The following is a 14,480-nucleotide window of genomic DNA, read 5'->3' as shown; positions in this document are numbered from 1 at the left end:
ACGCGCCCCCACGGCGCACCTGTCTGGCGAAACCTGCCGTAACATTTGTAATTCACAAAAAAAAATACAAGCTATACACCCGCACGCTGCTCTTTTGAACGACGCTCGACGCCGGGCCAGGCAAAGCCAAGTGACTCTCCCTTTGGCCGTTTGCCGCGCCGCCTTTAAGCCTGGCGGCGTGGAATTTACGACAGAACTTCCGAGAATCGGCAGATGGGGGATCGCGAAGTAATAATTACGGCGATCGTGCGACGGCTTTAGGGCAGGCCTATAGACGGAGTCCAATTCGTTTACACGACTGTCGAGTTTAAATTGAGCTCCGTTTGGATATATGTTCTTCTCTCCTCGGAGCCTTGGAAGTTATATGCGTGGCCAGGCGAAGCGTTGTCAGAGTGGATTGATTTGTGCAAATGCCGGTGTTATAAAAAACCTATGTCTTTCTTTACTGCGCATGCGTGAGTGGTACCTTTAGAAACGTGCCTCGTATATGTATCCCTTCGAGCTTTAGAAGGCGAGCGCGGACGCTGTTGCTCGCCCGAAGGCATTCATTAACCGCTGCGTCCGTTTTAAAGCGAAAGCTCTACTACGCAATGTCTCCGAAAGTCATTCATCGCGTCGCGATGACCTTGAGCCGCGGGAGCGCTAGCGTGACAGGTGTGACGTCATGCCACGTGATCCGATGCGGAGAGGCGTCGCATCTGCACTCGCACGGACCCTCGCTGCCGCGGTACCACGCGACCAGGCGAAGTTTTAATGGAACACCTTGGGTACAGTATTTTCGAAACCAAGCCAAACATACATTTCGCTTATTGTGATAACTAGGTTTACTTTAGTTAAGCTTCAGCTATTTTTTAAGCGTGGAAACAGTGATACGGAATGCAGCGATGCTCGCGTGTGGCGTTTATAACGCTGCTGTGTTACATTGGCCTGAAGGAATGTCTCGCAGTGAAGGAACCATATGTCGAAGCTTATAAACGGAGAATATATATTGGGTTGGGGTGGGTTGTGCCTGTGTACATCGCATAATATACTCAGCGAAACTTGCCTGTACTACTATATATATGTTATTGGGTAATTCTGCATCATCGCCAAGTTTAGTTCGAGGCTATATCGCATCATACATATGCAATTTTTCGCGCGGTCATCACTTGAGGGTTCCCTTGAAGCCTTTGAAGTTAGTAAAACTGGTTAGCCTTCCCGCGTTTAGCGCACTTCTATATAGCGACACTTTTAAGTTGGGCGTGAACGGGCGTGTATTATCGGGTATGTCGGCGGTTGATTAATCACTGTCCGCGTCCTTCGCGTCTTGGTCAAGTTTCGCTCCGAACTTCGTTTAACGCGTCGTCAAAGGGCAACTGTTTGAAGAGTTTATGCAGCTCCGTCCACGAGGGAACAGTCTATAATTACATACTGCCGGAGCGCCCGGTAATTCCGTGTATATTGACCGTTTATCGATTGGCGTGCCGAATTAAGCCGCGCTGTCCTGCGTTTGGTAATAGTCTCGGGTCACGTCTCCGCTCGCAGAACCGCTTTCTAACTGTCTGCACAGATGAGCTTCAAGTTCGTTTCCGGCCCGTAAGTGTTAATTATGGCGACCCAGCTGTCACACGATGACACCGGGAGTAGAGTTTTAAAGATTGCACAGGTTTCACGTCTTCCTTTGCAGCTGTGTGTTTCACTTCATTTCATTTATTTTATGCTGCACGCCCTGCAGCGTTATAGAGTGGACGACCTCTGCGTGAATATAGGTGCTTGCTTTTAGCGCCCTAAAAATGGCAGTCCACGATTTCCCGCGTATGTCAGCTATAACGTAAGCTAGCGTAACGCACGCAGTTCGGCCGTTGCATGTGTGACAGCTGCTCGCTCGTTCCGCCAGCGGCTCTCTACTGACAGGCGACAACCGTAACAGCGTGGGGCCCCACGTTGCTCGGCCGGTCATTTCGGTTTAATCAAGCCCGTCAACCTCGACCGCTCGTTGAATGCATGGAAGCGGTTCGTACGTTTCGATCGGTCCATATGCAATCAGAGCGCGTCCATGAAAGTTACTGGGTGAGAGTGTATATGCATGCTCGTGCGTTGAGCGAGCAAGTCCCGGCGGCGAGAAACGCTGCCGCCGGACCGTGTTTAATACTTCCATATACCGGCGGGTGTATATTGAGAACGCGTGCGCCATCGATCTCTCCAGCGCGCCCGGGCGTCATGGCTTGGTCAGTATATAATAACACTCACGGCGGTGCGTGCAGCGGCCGTTGTCGTGATCTCCGCGGTTGTAAGACGTGTTGCACTTTCCGCCGGCGCGTGGTCTTCATTTCTCATTCGTTCTCTCTTTTTTTCTTTCTTACCCATTTTCCAACGCGTGCCTTTCAGATTCCTCTCCCTCTCAGACGTTTTCGCATAATGGCGGTTGTATAGTAATGGCCGTACGCGTACAGGCGCTCTCGCTTGCATACCAGATGCGGCGTGTACGTGCCTTAGCGCTCAGCAGGTGGAAGGAGCGGGAAGGGGGGGAGGGGGGGTTGAGGCACTCGAGCACTCGTGTGCGAGCCGTCCGTTGCGTGCCGATCACGCTGTCGCTATTGCGCTCGAGCCCGTTATTGATGCCCGTCTGCGTGCGGCCACTCAAGTGTATAACTGCGCTAGCGGCTGCAATGAAAGCAAAGCAACAACTCTCTTCTTCGACTCCATTGTTTCCCACACGACGGCCGCCGTTGTTGCTGCCGCATTGCTGTGGATTGGGAAGAAGGGGCGGAGTTGTATTTTTTTTTTTTTTCCTCTTCGATCACGATTCCGGCTTCACTTGCCGGTCACTTTTTCTTGTCTCCGCGCAACCTGCGGTCTATCCTGTATAAGACCTATACTACGCAGCTGTATTGCTTTGCGCATAGCGGCGGCGCGTGTGCGCGTGACCAACGCGACGCGGTGGTCCGCTTTTGTTTCGGCAGGGATCGTTGCCCTCTTGTCTTTCTCTCGGCGACGACCGGCGTTCGTTTGAAGAATGGAGTAGCGAGACGACCGATCGGGGAACGTGCAGGGGTCCACGAATATTTTATGCATTTACCTTCCGTGCGACAGTTCCGTCTCCTTTGATCAAAACAGATTGTTGTATAGTGATCCTGTTCTTTGTAACGTGTGTCCTCATTTGAGCCCTGACTATTTCTTCGATCTGTCTCGCGGCGCTGTTCTTTGCGCGCTCTAGCTTAGTGTGCGCGTACTACCACCGGAACTGTTTACAAGGCGGTATCATTTCTACGAACGGCGCCGTAAGGGCGCCGTTCGTAGCTCCGATATGTCTTTTGCCCAATATCAATATCTAGATCGTTAAGTTAATTTATATATTTTAGTGCGTGGCATCAATTCGATGCCTTGCATGTAAGCCGGTACGCTGTGTTGCAGCGATCAATCGCCTGCGCGTTGCCTCCGGAAGGACAAAGAACTCCGTCTGTCCACGCGTTACTCTGACTTCCTGTAGATCTTACTCGCGGTTCTATAAGGCGTGGTGCTTCTTCCGCGTACTTTGCGGTTCTGTGGACGCGTCGTTGATTCGCCGTCATCACCCGTAAGTCTTGTCTTATCGTGTGTCCCTCGCGCCTTTGTAGTTGGGGTGACGCTTTCCCGCATCGCACACCGGCGCCGGATGCTTTGCCTATTTCCGGCTGCCTCGATGAACCGTAAGATATCTTGCTTGCCGCTGTATAGTAAGTGTGTACTGCACCGTGGGCTTCACTTCCTCGCAAACGCTTCGAGACGCCGTATGCGGTTCGTGAACCCGAGGTTCATGCGAAAGTTGACAGTATCCGCTCACGCGCTATATGCTGCGCAGACAGCGAGTTATTAGCATAGCGTTATTCAGTTGGCACTCGTAGACCTTCGCTTCCGTGCGGGGCGCCTCATTTCCTACATCCGCGGGCGTCTCGTATTCCCGTAGTCATTTGCGCCAGGGCTCGTCTACGCAATCTTTCTGTCTAAGGAGTCGTACGAAACTCTTAATGATATTGCCGTATCCCGTGACCTTTCTTTTATTACTTTCGATGTGTGCGGCCATGGCGGATAAAGGATGTTTCCGATGGGGTGTCGGCTTATGGGATGTCGGGTATATACCTAAAGTTGAGTCAGAGAGCGTGGGACGTCAACACCCATACTCATCTTATATAATAAATAATTAAGGGGGAGTGGAGGAGCCAGGATATCCGGAAACCTTCGTGGATCCGCCCGTGGCGACGTATACCGATCTTGTCCTGTGTTTTCTTCACATAAGCTAAGGATTAAAGACTAAGGACAAAGAGAACAGGACAAGTATGTCCTGCAAACTTTCAACTGTTTTCGCAAAAGCACGTCAAAGATATGCCCAAAAACAGTAATGACAGCGAAGAACTCTGTCACAACGTCATCATCAGCCTGTCTACGCCCACTGCAGGACAAATGCCTCTCCCATGTTCCGCCAATCAACCCGGTCCTGTGCTTTCTGCTGCCACGTTATACGTACAAACTTCTTAATCTCACCGACCCACCTAATTTTCTGTCTCCCCCTCACGCGTTTGCCATCTCTTGGAATCCAGTCAGTTACCCTTAATGACCACCTGTTATCCTGTCGATGGGCTACGTGCCCGGCCCATATCCATTTCTTCTTCTTGATTTCAACTATGATGTCCTTAACCCCCGTTTGTTCCCTGACCCACTCTGCTCTCTTCCTGTCTCTTAAGGTTACACCTATCATTTTCCTTTCCATCGCTCGCTGCGTCGTCCACAACGTGATGGACATCAAAGAAAGTCATTTCAAGCCCTCGGGTTCCGCGTGTGTGGTGCCAACTAATCTAGCAGTTGCCAATAAAGTTAAACGGTTGTCTCACTTAGGGCAATTGAAGGCGAGCTCACGTCATTATGTAAGCTGACATGTGGAACCTGAGCCCTTGAAATGACTTCCTTTCACGTCTATCACGTTGTTACATATTTTTTCTCTATCATTACTGTTCTGTGTATATCTCTCACGTGTTCTCGCGAAAATAAACAGTTGAAATTTGCGCAAATACTTGCCTTGTTCTCTATTTCCTTAGTCCTTCGAGCCTTTCGCTCAAGCGCAACTACACTATAGAGTGCCACGCCGACTAGCCCAAATTGAAGCTTTGCTAGGCACACTTCTTGAAGGGTCGCATATTACGACAATTTCTTAGGTGTCATGTTCAAGAGACAATCGCATCTCACAGGAGGTTCGGTATTCTTTGAGTTGGCAGCTTGACGTTAGGGGCTGGAGAGGGGGAGAGAATGATGTACGCAGGATGTCATGCTTACCGTTCCCCGTGTATACAAGCCCCAAAATTCTGTTTTCAGCCACTAAATGGCGTGTACACTCTGTCCGTTCTGGCTTTCTTCCTTTTTTTGGGCGTTCTCGTGGGACTGATCGAAAAAGATCACGGAGCGAGGGAAGAGCTATGTATACGAAGAAGCATTACGCAACATGATTTTCAGCCACACAACTCGGTCCAACACATGATCGTTGCACCATGAGCGCACGGTAAATTTTAGTATCTCGTCACGTATAAAGCAACAGCAGTGCAGCCGAACGAGTGCGCGTCGATTAAGGACTAGCCTTTGTATTCAGAATTGTAACAGTTGCAAAGGATATCGCGCGATGAGAGCATTTGGTAGGACCGTGCTTTGATATTAGTTTCGAGCGCCATCCTGCGCTGTTCCATCAGGTTGCATCTGTACGGCAGCTGCCGCCCGGAAGCCGATCTATATATCTTTCTTTAGTTTCCTTCACGTTTTTTTTTTTTTTTTCTTGCTCATTGCTGAGTTCTCTGACGTATGACTCGCAGTCTTGTCAACGCTTTGTTCCCGCGCCAGTTTTATTACAGTCGTGCGCGCAGACACGGGGCATTAAACACATGGTGAAAAAGAAATAGCATAAGGTAAACGTTTCCCACAGACGTAGATGATGTGGTGCAGCAAGAACGCGTACCTCGTTCGTTACATCCGATGACATCTCTCACCGTGCACCTGCCGCCGTTGAGTGCGGCATATATCAGTCGGTGTCACCACCGTGCCACCACCTGCCGAGCGACTCCTCGAGCGGCGCGCGCTAACCAACGGCAACCGTCCTGTCCGTGTCGTTGTTTCGTGCCGCCTGGTTAAGCCGCCATTGTTCTCTCATTTTCTCTTTCTCTCTCTCTCTCCACCCTCCGTGAATGGCTCCTGCGCCCCGGAATAGACAACAACGACCTCGCGGGCGACGGCGACTGCAGATGGGCGCCCTCCTGGCTGCATGGCGTCGTCGCCGGCCTTCTTGCTGTCACGCTTTCGGGACGCGACGGCAACAGGTCTTCGTTCTCGGCCCCCGCGAACAGGAGAGATGAATGAACCAAGGAGCAAAAACAAAGGGGCGCCATGTGGCAGCATTGAAGCCGTTTTTGTGGCCGGCCTGCTTTGGGAGCGTCTCGCTCCTGCGACCAACCCGGCTTAGACAGGGGGACTTTCGCGTCCCGTCGTATACAACGCCACCGTGGGTGGCAGGCGCTAATCGTCTTGTCGACGCCGCGAGGGCGCGGGCTTTGTCGTTCCAAGGGCGGTGCACCATCTCTGCAGGCGCGTGGTCTATTTTAGCGTCGCGGCCGGTCGGCGCCACCGCCGCCCATCAGCTGAGGACACTAGGCTGCCGCAGCGATCTATAAAGCTCCGGTTGAATTTTTCACCCACTGCCGTTCGCTATCCAATTGACAGTTCAGTTAAGTTCACGTTGTTTCGTGCTTTAACGGCATGAAGGTGCGGGGAAAACATTCTGTAGACGATTTTACGTAAGACACATGGGCGCCGCCACCTCAATTGGGCTGTTAAACGAATGTTTGCTTATTTTTGTATATCGCGACATGAATTAATAAGGTCATGAAACATCGAATGCACCAACCCAACTGTTTTCGTGCATATGCGTCTACTGTAGCACTCACTGTTCCAAGATGCAGAACGACGAGGCTACAGCCCAATATGGCGGCGCCGAAACACATCTGTAAAATAGCACGTAGAGGCAGCTTGAAGCTCTGTCACACAGCGCGCATTGCGGCCACCTTGGTTTAGCTTATGTATATATTACCGAGAAAAGACCTTCTTAGGAGTCCGAAGAACCTAGTCACTTTACTGATGAGAATATGTAGCCTACATGGAGTTGCGATCGTGCGGTGTGCTGCGCGCTTTGAACCGGCTTCAGGCCAAGGGTGCTATTTCGAATAGCGAGAGAACGCGGGATCATCGTCTAAGACTATAAGGTGGTTCCAAAAACTCGGGAATGCAAACGTTATACACAGTCGCTCACGACTTGCATGGAAGAAGTCTGGATGTCTCGTCATTGCTTAATTAGCGTAACTGTTCTCGAATATTCCTGGCCCAGATAAAATTTTAAAAATGTGATCGAAGAGCGCGCACACTATAAGAAACGAGTGCTTTGTCATTTAGTGGCACCTTTTTTTTTTTCCATATTGTTCTTTGTTACGTCGCAACCTTTCTGTAGAATACGCCTTTCCGGTACGCTGCTGATGAAGAACTCGCTTTGCGTTGCGTCATATCAGACGTGCGTAATATCCCAGGAATCGTTCGCACCTCGTCAACACGTTATGCTGCCATTAAAGCCGCCGCCGTCAGAGACGACGTCCGGTTTTAGTTACACACTTCACGCAACCACTCCTTGTAACAGTTCGTGTGTACTCTTTCTCACCTCCGTTCCTGTCTTGGTTCCGCTCGACGCGTGATCATTCATACACCGCCGGTATACATCTCGACACGTTCTCAAAGTTCGTGACGCGCGCATCACGTCAATGCCGAGCGTTTGCCTTGATTTCATTTCCTCTGTTTGTTTTGTTTTGCTTTGCTTTATACATTCCGACGGTCTCGAGTAAACTTTATTCTTTGCCGCCGTTAATTATCTCACGCGCCGGCACGGCGACATCATCACAGCGGTATAGACAGTCACGACTCCCGCACCGGCGAGGTCAGCTCCCTTCCTCAACGCAGGAGGCACAATGAGATACGCGTGTAGCTCGTCCTATAAGCGCGCGGCTTCCTTCCTGGACGCGTACACATATATACCACGTTTAAAGAAACGCTTTTGTTGTTGTCGTTTCCTCTGCCACAAAACTACGGCGGCGGCCGCTATCACCATTTGTTTTTGCTTCCCGTAACCTTGCAGCGATGCCACGCAGGTGACGTCTCGCGCCGCGGTTGTTCTGTCCCACCGCCGGTACACGCGCCGGGATGCCATCTACGTGTGTGTATACCGTTTTGCTCGCGTGAATCAGAAGCCATTACGAGTCTGTCACGTCCTTTAGCGGCGAGTCCGTTGAAAAACGCGTGTGTATACGAGCGCGAAAGGCCGAGCGGTTTGAGTACGTCGGAAGGACACGTGGAATAGTACCGGAGGAAGAGAGGCGAGCACCGCAAGAAGGACCTGTAGACTGAGATCCGTTCGAAAAGAATAGGAAACTGACAGGAATAAAAGGTCATTGTTTGCGCAGTTGCTTGGCAAGACACGAAACCTTCGAGTATACTCGTGACAAGGTTGTGCTTTGCGTTTGTCCTGTATCTTTTTGTCCGCCCTGAAAAAAAAAAAAAATGTTCGTTCGTTCGGCCGGGCTTCTATGGACTTCAGATGTTCAGATATACCCGTGTCCATTTTCAGGTAAACGACCGGAAGCTGGCCCTCAGTGTTCACGCGTTGCCAGGATGTTTGTTGCGTCTATAGAGCGAGCTTTAGACGAAGTGACATACCGCAGGCAGGTTCTTTATAGCGCCTTTTTTTTTCTTATTATTATTGCGATTACTTCTCGAGCTGTTTCTCGTGTATATTCTTGTTCAATGGCCCGCCTATACTGAAGTGTTTCAACAAAAAAAAAAGTAAGGGAAATCACGGTTTCGTAGGTGTTATTATGTGACGATTTTATATCGCACGTTTTGGTTTGAAAGACTGGTTTGGCGCCAGTACAGTGACAATAACCGGCGCTCTTTATTCGTGCGTGTTCAAGTCTACTTTAATGACTTCGCGAGCAAAATCCCACCAAATACCGTACGTACTATACATATGTAAACACACGGCGCTTATGGGTTAACTTTCAAAAGACTCTGTCGATCAGGCTCGTCTCAAATATTAAGCACGTCGGATCACTGCATCGCCTCTTGCATTTCTGCCGCAAAAACGACGCGTTATATTTTTTTATCATTTATTGCAGAAGCATCTGTTATATAGGGCGTATACATCGAGTGTTTAGCTGTCGGGCTCCGCCCTCTCGTGTAAACGCGGCATCACATCCTGCCTCTGTGCGTGGTGTACTTTCGCGCAGTATATGTATGTAAACTCGTTTCCGCGAAGCCTTTGGCTACGCGCTCGGAAATTGTGCGGGCGATTTCCGTTCTAGGATCGTTTGCATCGAGTTCTTACGTCTCCTGCGGGTTTACATTTTCGAAGGAAATAAAAAATGTTGTCCTAACACGACTTCCCTTTCAGGATGTCGTCCTGTCTTTTATACTATAACGGCGAACGAAATGTATGTATATAGTCGTATAATATATACGGGGATATTATTATGTGTTTTCGAGACAGAATAAACTTGAATAACACTATGATAGTAGTATCATAGTGCTATTCTAGTTGTATATTGCATGTGCCGCGTATTTTTTATGTTGTGGTGTTACTGTGAGAACGCTATTTTGCATGAATGAAAGAAGGGAAATTTTTTCGAGGGGCTCGTTTCTTTGTTAGGCACAACCGAATGAATCGAACAGACTATTACGCCAAAGAAAGCATAGGTCATTAACTATTGTACTTAACTGTATATGGTCTAGTAATTATGGCATTAATTGAATTGAATGAAAGTGGACGAAAAATCACCCTTTTCGTCGATGGGATCCGAACCGACAACCTTCGAAGTCATAATTACTATCCACTACAGTTAATGATATACTAATTGTTGGGGTTTTACGTCCCAAAACCACGATATGATTATGAGAGACTCCGTAGTGGGGGGCTCCGGAAATTTTGACCACCTGGGGTCCTTTAACGTGCCCGTAAATCTAAGTACACGGGTGTTCTTTGCATTTCGCCCCCGTCGAAATGCGATCGCCGTGGCAGGGGATCGAACCCGCGCCCTAAACTACAGTTAAACACGACAACTAATGTCCCATATACGCTCTCCTTGGCCTAACTGTATGCTGGATCCATTGGCTATTTTGTATGTAATTTTCGGACCGTGTGTGCTCGACCCCTGTTAGAGCTAAGGAGTAGCCGGTGCCCCATTTCTGCGCCAACATCTCCTTACGTCATATCAATAATATATGCCGGTTCGGCCTTTCGTCTCCGTTTACAGCCGCAAAGTTCGGATGTGGTGCGTGGTATTTTAAACGCTCCTTTCGACGTGCGGGCTCCATTGACCGGAGTTTATGGGAGTGCGTGAAAAAAAAATTAAAAAAAAAGAGGGGCTCTGGGGCGAGAGTATCGCGCGTCACTCATCTGCGTCTAAAAACGAGGTCACCAGCAGCAACAGCAGCAAAGCGAAGGCAGCGGCCCGGGCGATCGGTCTCCGTGGCCGCACCTGTCGCCGTATACGTGCGCACTGTGTCTGGCGTCGCCAGTGCGGCCTGTATACCTGCCTACCAGCTGGCCGCTACAATCTACACAACCCGTGTATAATAGCTGCTGCTGCTGCCTTGCCTTTGAGCACGATGGCTGGCCAAGAGAAACAACGCTAATGGCGCAACGACTTTTATACAATACTATTTATTTATTTTCGAGGACCCGCGACCGGCCCTCCAGCTGCCTCGCCTGGCAGCGGCACTGCACGCGTTTTATCGCCAGCGCTGTCCACGTTTTTCTTTTTTGCTTTACTTAGCACTCAGGTCAGCTATAGGAAGGACAAAAAATATATGTATAAAAAAAGGCTGCTGTGTGTCTGTGTGCGCGTCGGTTGGTTCGAGCCCACGCATAGTTTTCGCTCTTTGACTCAACGCTGTGTGCTTTGCAGCGCGTAATAAAAAAAAAAGAAAGAAAAAACTAATTTCCTTGGTAACGTGCCAGGCATTCCCTCGGCAGTCCTAGCTGCAAACTTGGCTTCTGGCGCAGCGGTATGTTTCTCGCTGCCTCCCCCCCCCCCCCCCAACCTTCTTCACTTTTCTGAACCCCTGGCCCCGTGCGATCGTAAATAATTTTCTGCCTCCCGCGTCGTCGCCTAAGGCTGCTTGAAGGCTTTGTTGGGGCGCGGTTTCCAGAGTGCGCACTATTACAGTTCGCGCGGCGGCGACGACGCGGCCTCTATGTGTACGTGTGTAACGGGCACGAGTGCACTCCACGACCTCTCGCGCATTTATAACGAGGTCCTTGTGCTACTGCCTGTCGGCAGGGTGTTCGAAGCGCGCCGCAATTTTCGGCGGAACGCGCGCCGCTCGTGCCGAAGTCGTTTGCTACCGAGGCGTGAAAAGAAAAAATAAATAATAAAACTTGGTCCCGAGAGGTCGCGCTAGCGACAGTGCCCTCCTTTTTTTTTTCTTTATTATTTGCCACATGCACGTGAGACCCGCTCTTCGTGCTACTTGTGTCTACGTACTTGCGCGTGCTCAAGAGTTGGCAAATCTTCGAGTATGGATGCCTTCCGGAGTCTTCGAAAGTTGCAATAACAGCGAGCTGAGCTAGTTGGTATCGTACTAATGCTAAAAGACTGGGCGTGCAAACACGGACAGAAAAGGGAAGTCAAGACACCACAAACGCCGAAAGTTGCTTCTTCGATAGTTGCTGCTCCTTTGCTCCGTATTGGTATACGCGTGGACGTCGAAGAGAATGAATCGGTGCAACTTTCGTCGAGAGTGCTCCTTTCATAACTCGGAAGGGCTGCGGCTTGAGGTATACAGTTCGTGTTCCATACTCGAGGAATGATGTGGCGCAAAACGTAACAAAGCACAAGTGACGACGAATGACGACGACGACTGACAAGTGACGGCGAAGCTTTGTTCTGTTTCGCGCCACTGAGCTCCTCAGGTTCTTCTTTTACGATTTACGTTGCTTTGTTTCGACGCCCTTTTGCGAGAGGGTGCACCGTCCTCGAGGCGATTTTTTCGTTCTGTTCGCTCGTCGACAGGACTCGTAATTTATAATGTGGCGGAAGAGGTGATCTGCAGATTCGACATCCCGTGGAGATACAGCATACATTTGTGACCAATCTTGGTGTTTCAGCCGGGTGTTAAGTATCGGCATTTCTGCGTCCTTACATTTTTTTTTTTAATTATCTTTTTCTGATTTAGCGTAGGGGAGACTATGCTGTCCGCGACGCCAATAACTGCTTTGGATAACTCCTGAGGATGACTGCTGATTTACACATCATTAAGATTGGTTTCAACTGCTTTGGATAAGTCGTGAGGTTGACTGCTGATTTACAAGTCATTTAAGATTAGTTGCACTGTACGCGAGGTGCGCTGAATAGCTGCGCAGGATTGTCCGCTTGAGTCGGTGATCCGTCAGGCGGTGCACCGTTATGCCGTAGCTTTTTGCTGTGATACCCTTCACTTATATACATTTTTTTTCTTCCACTCGGGTGACAGGGTTGCTTGGGGTTCTTTTGTTTTTTTCGCACGCTCTACGCCAAAAATGAATTATCCAACGAGTTCGACAAAAGTTCGCCTCTGTGCACAGTGCCGGGGATACAAGGATGGTGGCAAGGACAACGGGGCAGCGCTGACCTGTGCTCTTTCCTCTATTTTTGTCTATTCGCCGTAGAGGCACATCCAGCGTTCATTCGCGCGAAGACCTAGTAATTTGCTCTATATTTCAGAGCAAAACGCGTCCAATCGCAATCTTTTTCTCGAACCAAGCGAACGAAGATACCATCGGAGGCGTTCTCTCAAACGGCGCGAGCTAAGCAGTCGTTCCTTCACAACTATCTCGTTTGTTCCGAGTGCTGTACGAGTGCGGTATCGGGTGTTGTGAAGTACAGGTGGGCCACTTCGTGTGCTCGTACACGCAGTAGAAAGTAGGGCTTACAGCTCGTAAAAACCACGAAGAATCCAGACCCCCACGACGGAAGGGAGTGCTTGCGTAAGGCGCTCGAGCACGCGGGACCACGTGACTGATTGAACTAGGTGGGTCGGTCACCGCGCGCGTTGCCCAAACAGCTGGAATCGGAGCCAAGGTAGGCTACGCTCCGCCGCCGCCGCCGCTTGCACCGGTTATCAAAACCGCACACCTGGGACCAGCCTCGGAACAACAAGGAACCCCGTTGAGTAAGGCGCCGCGGCGAAGAGAAGGGTGCTGGGCTGTTGGGGTCGGTGCGTGACAGTAACCCTACTTTTTTTGTTTCTCTCGCGTCGGGAGCGTGAGAAAGGAGGCCACGGCCCGAGCTTAGCGGCGACAGCTTAGCGGTGCAGGTTTCCCCCCCAACTCTAGACTGATGAGAGGTGGCCCGTTGACGGGACGCGTAACCCTGCGGGGGGAAGCGCAAGAGAAGATGGCTTCGGTGCAACCCTTTCCCTCGCTTTTATGGAAGCGCGAGCAAGCCCGCTTCTCTCAACTGGATGAAGAAGCACGATCGAGAAGCGGCGGAATCCCTTTCTCGATTGGGAGAGAGAGAAATCTCTTTCTCGCGCGGCATCCTCCGCCGACAGTCGTTTCACTGCGGTGCTTCACGACGTTGCGTGAGGCACAACTCACGTGACCGACTGCGCGGGCCTCTCTCCCTCCTGCGTGGTTGGTGGAGAGAAGGAGAGAGAGAGTGTGGGAACGGTTGTTGGAAGCACGGGAGTCGACGAGGAGGAAAAGGCAACCCCCTCGGGGGGGTGAGAAAGGAAATGCGGCCTGCTGCCGATGCCGGGCGCTGCCGTTGGGGCTCCCCGGGCGGGACGGCCCACGCTGGGATTGCTGGAATGCACGCGAGAGGATGATGGTGTTTGCTGCGACGCTGCTGCGCCGGAGTGTGTCGTCTTCACCGTTGGTGCCGCGAGCAACCGTCGCCTCAAGTCGTTGACAACGCGCGCGCTCCCGGAGCATCTCGTTCGGCCGGTCGTTCTTAGCACTGCCGCCGTTCGTTTCTGGCTGCATTTGTGACTACTCCTATTTAACATTTCCCTGTGCATTTCGTGTGACTTAGAGGAAGAGCGCTCCTCGTCTCGTGTGCTACAACTGTGACGGCTCTGGTGGATTTTGAGAGAGCCTGTGCGTCTTCTGGGGATATACCGCCGCTGGATCTTCTTCCGTCCGTTGTTGAGACCGGTGTACCGGGATGAGGCGTAAGAAGCTGAGAGTGCTGCGGCCTCCGGACAGTGGTGGTGGTGGTCGCCGCCGCTCTCTACCTTTCCAGGTGGCTGACGTCTGGGGCGCCGTGCTGTCGCTCTCCAAGAGCACACTGCGTCTGCTCGTAAGTCAAGGAGCCTTCTGGTGGTGGCCATTAACCTTAATCCTCGACAGATACGTAATTCTGTACTTTCTTCCTTACTAAAAAGGTAACGCCCGTCCTATTATTATATAT

General features: G+C 50.8%; 1 protein-coding gene across 1 annotated transcript in view; it reads left to right on the top strand.

Annotated features, from left to right (window-relative positions):
* LOC119387690 (uncharacterized) overlaps positions 1 to 14,159 on the top strand; it is a 238,998-nt gene extending 224,839 nt beyond the window's left edge. Inside the window, 1 exon segment of the mRNA XM_049414220.1 lies at positions 14,103 to 14,159. Within this exon segment, the coding sequence (XP_049270177.1) occupies positions 14,103 to 14,159 (57 nt within the window).
* The last annotated feature ends 321 nt before the right edge of the window (positions 14,160 to 14,480 follow it).

Source organism: Rhipicephalus sanguineus, chromosome 3 (genome assembly GCF_013339695.2).
Source record: "Rhipicephalus sanguineus isolate Rsan-2018 chromosome 3, BIME_Rsan_1.4, whole genome shotgun sequence".
NCBI lineage: Eukaryota > Metazoa > Arthropoda > Arachnida > Ixodida > Ixodidae > Rhipicephalus > Rhipicephalus sanguineus.
Note: the sequence above shows the minus strand (reverse complement) of the source record. Positions and strands in the feature narration are given on the sequence as shown.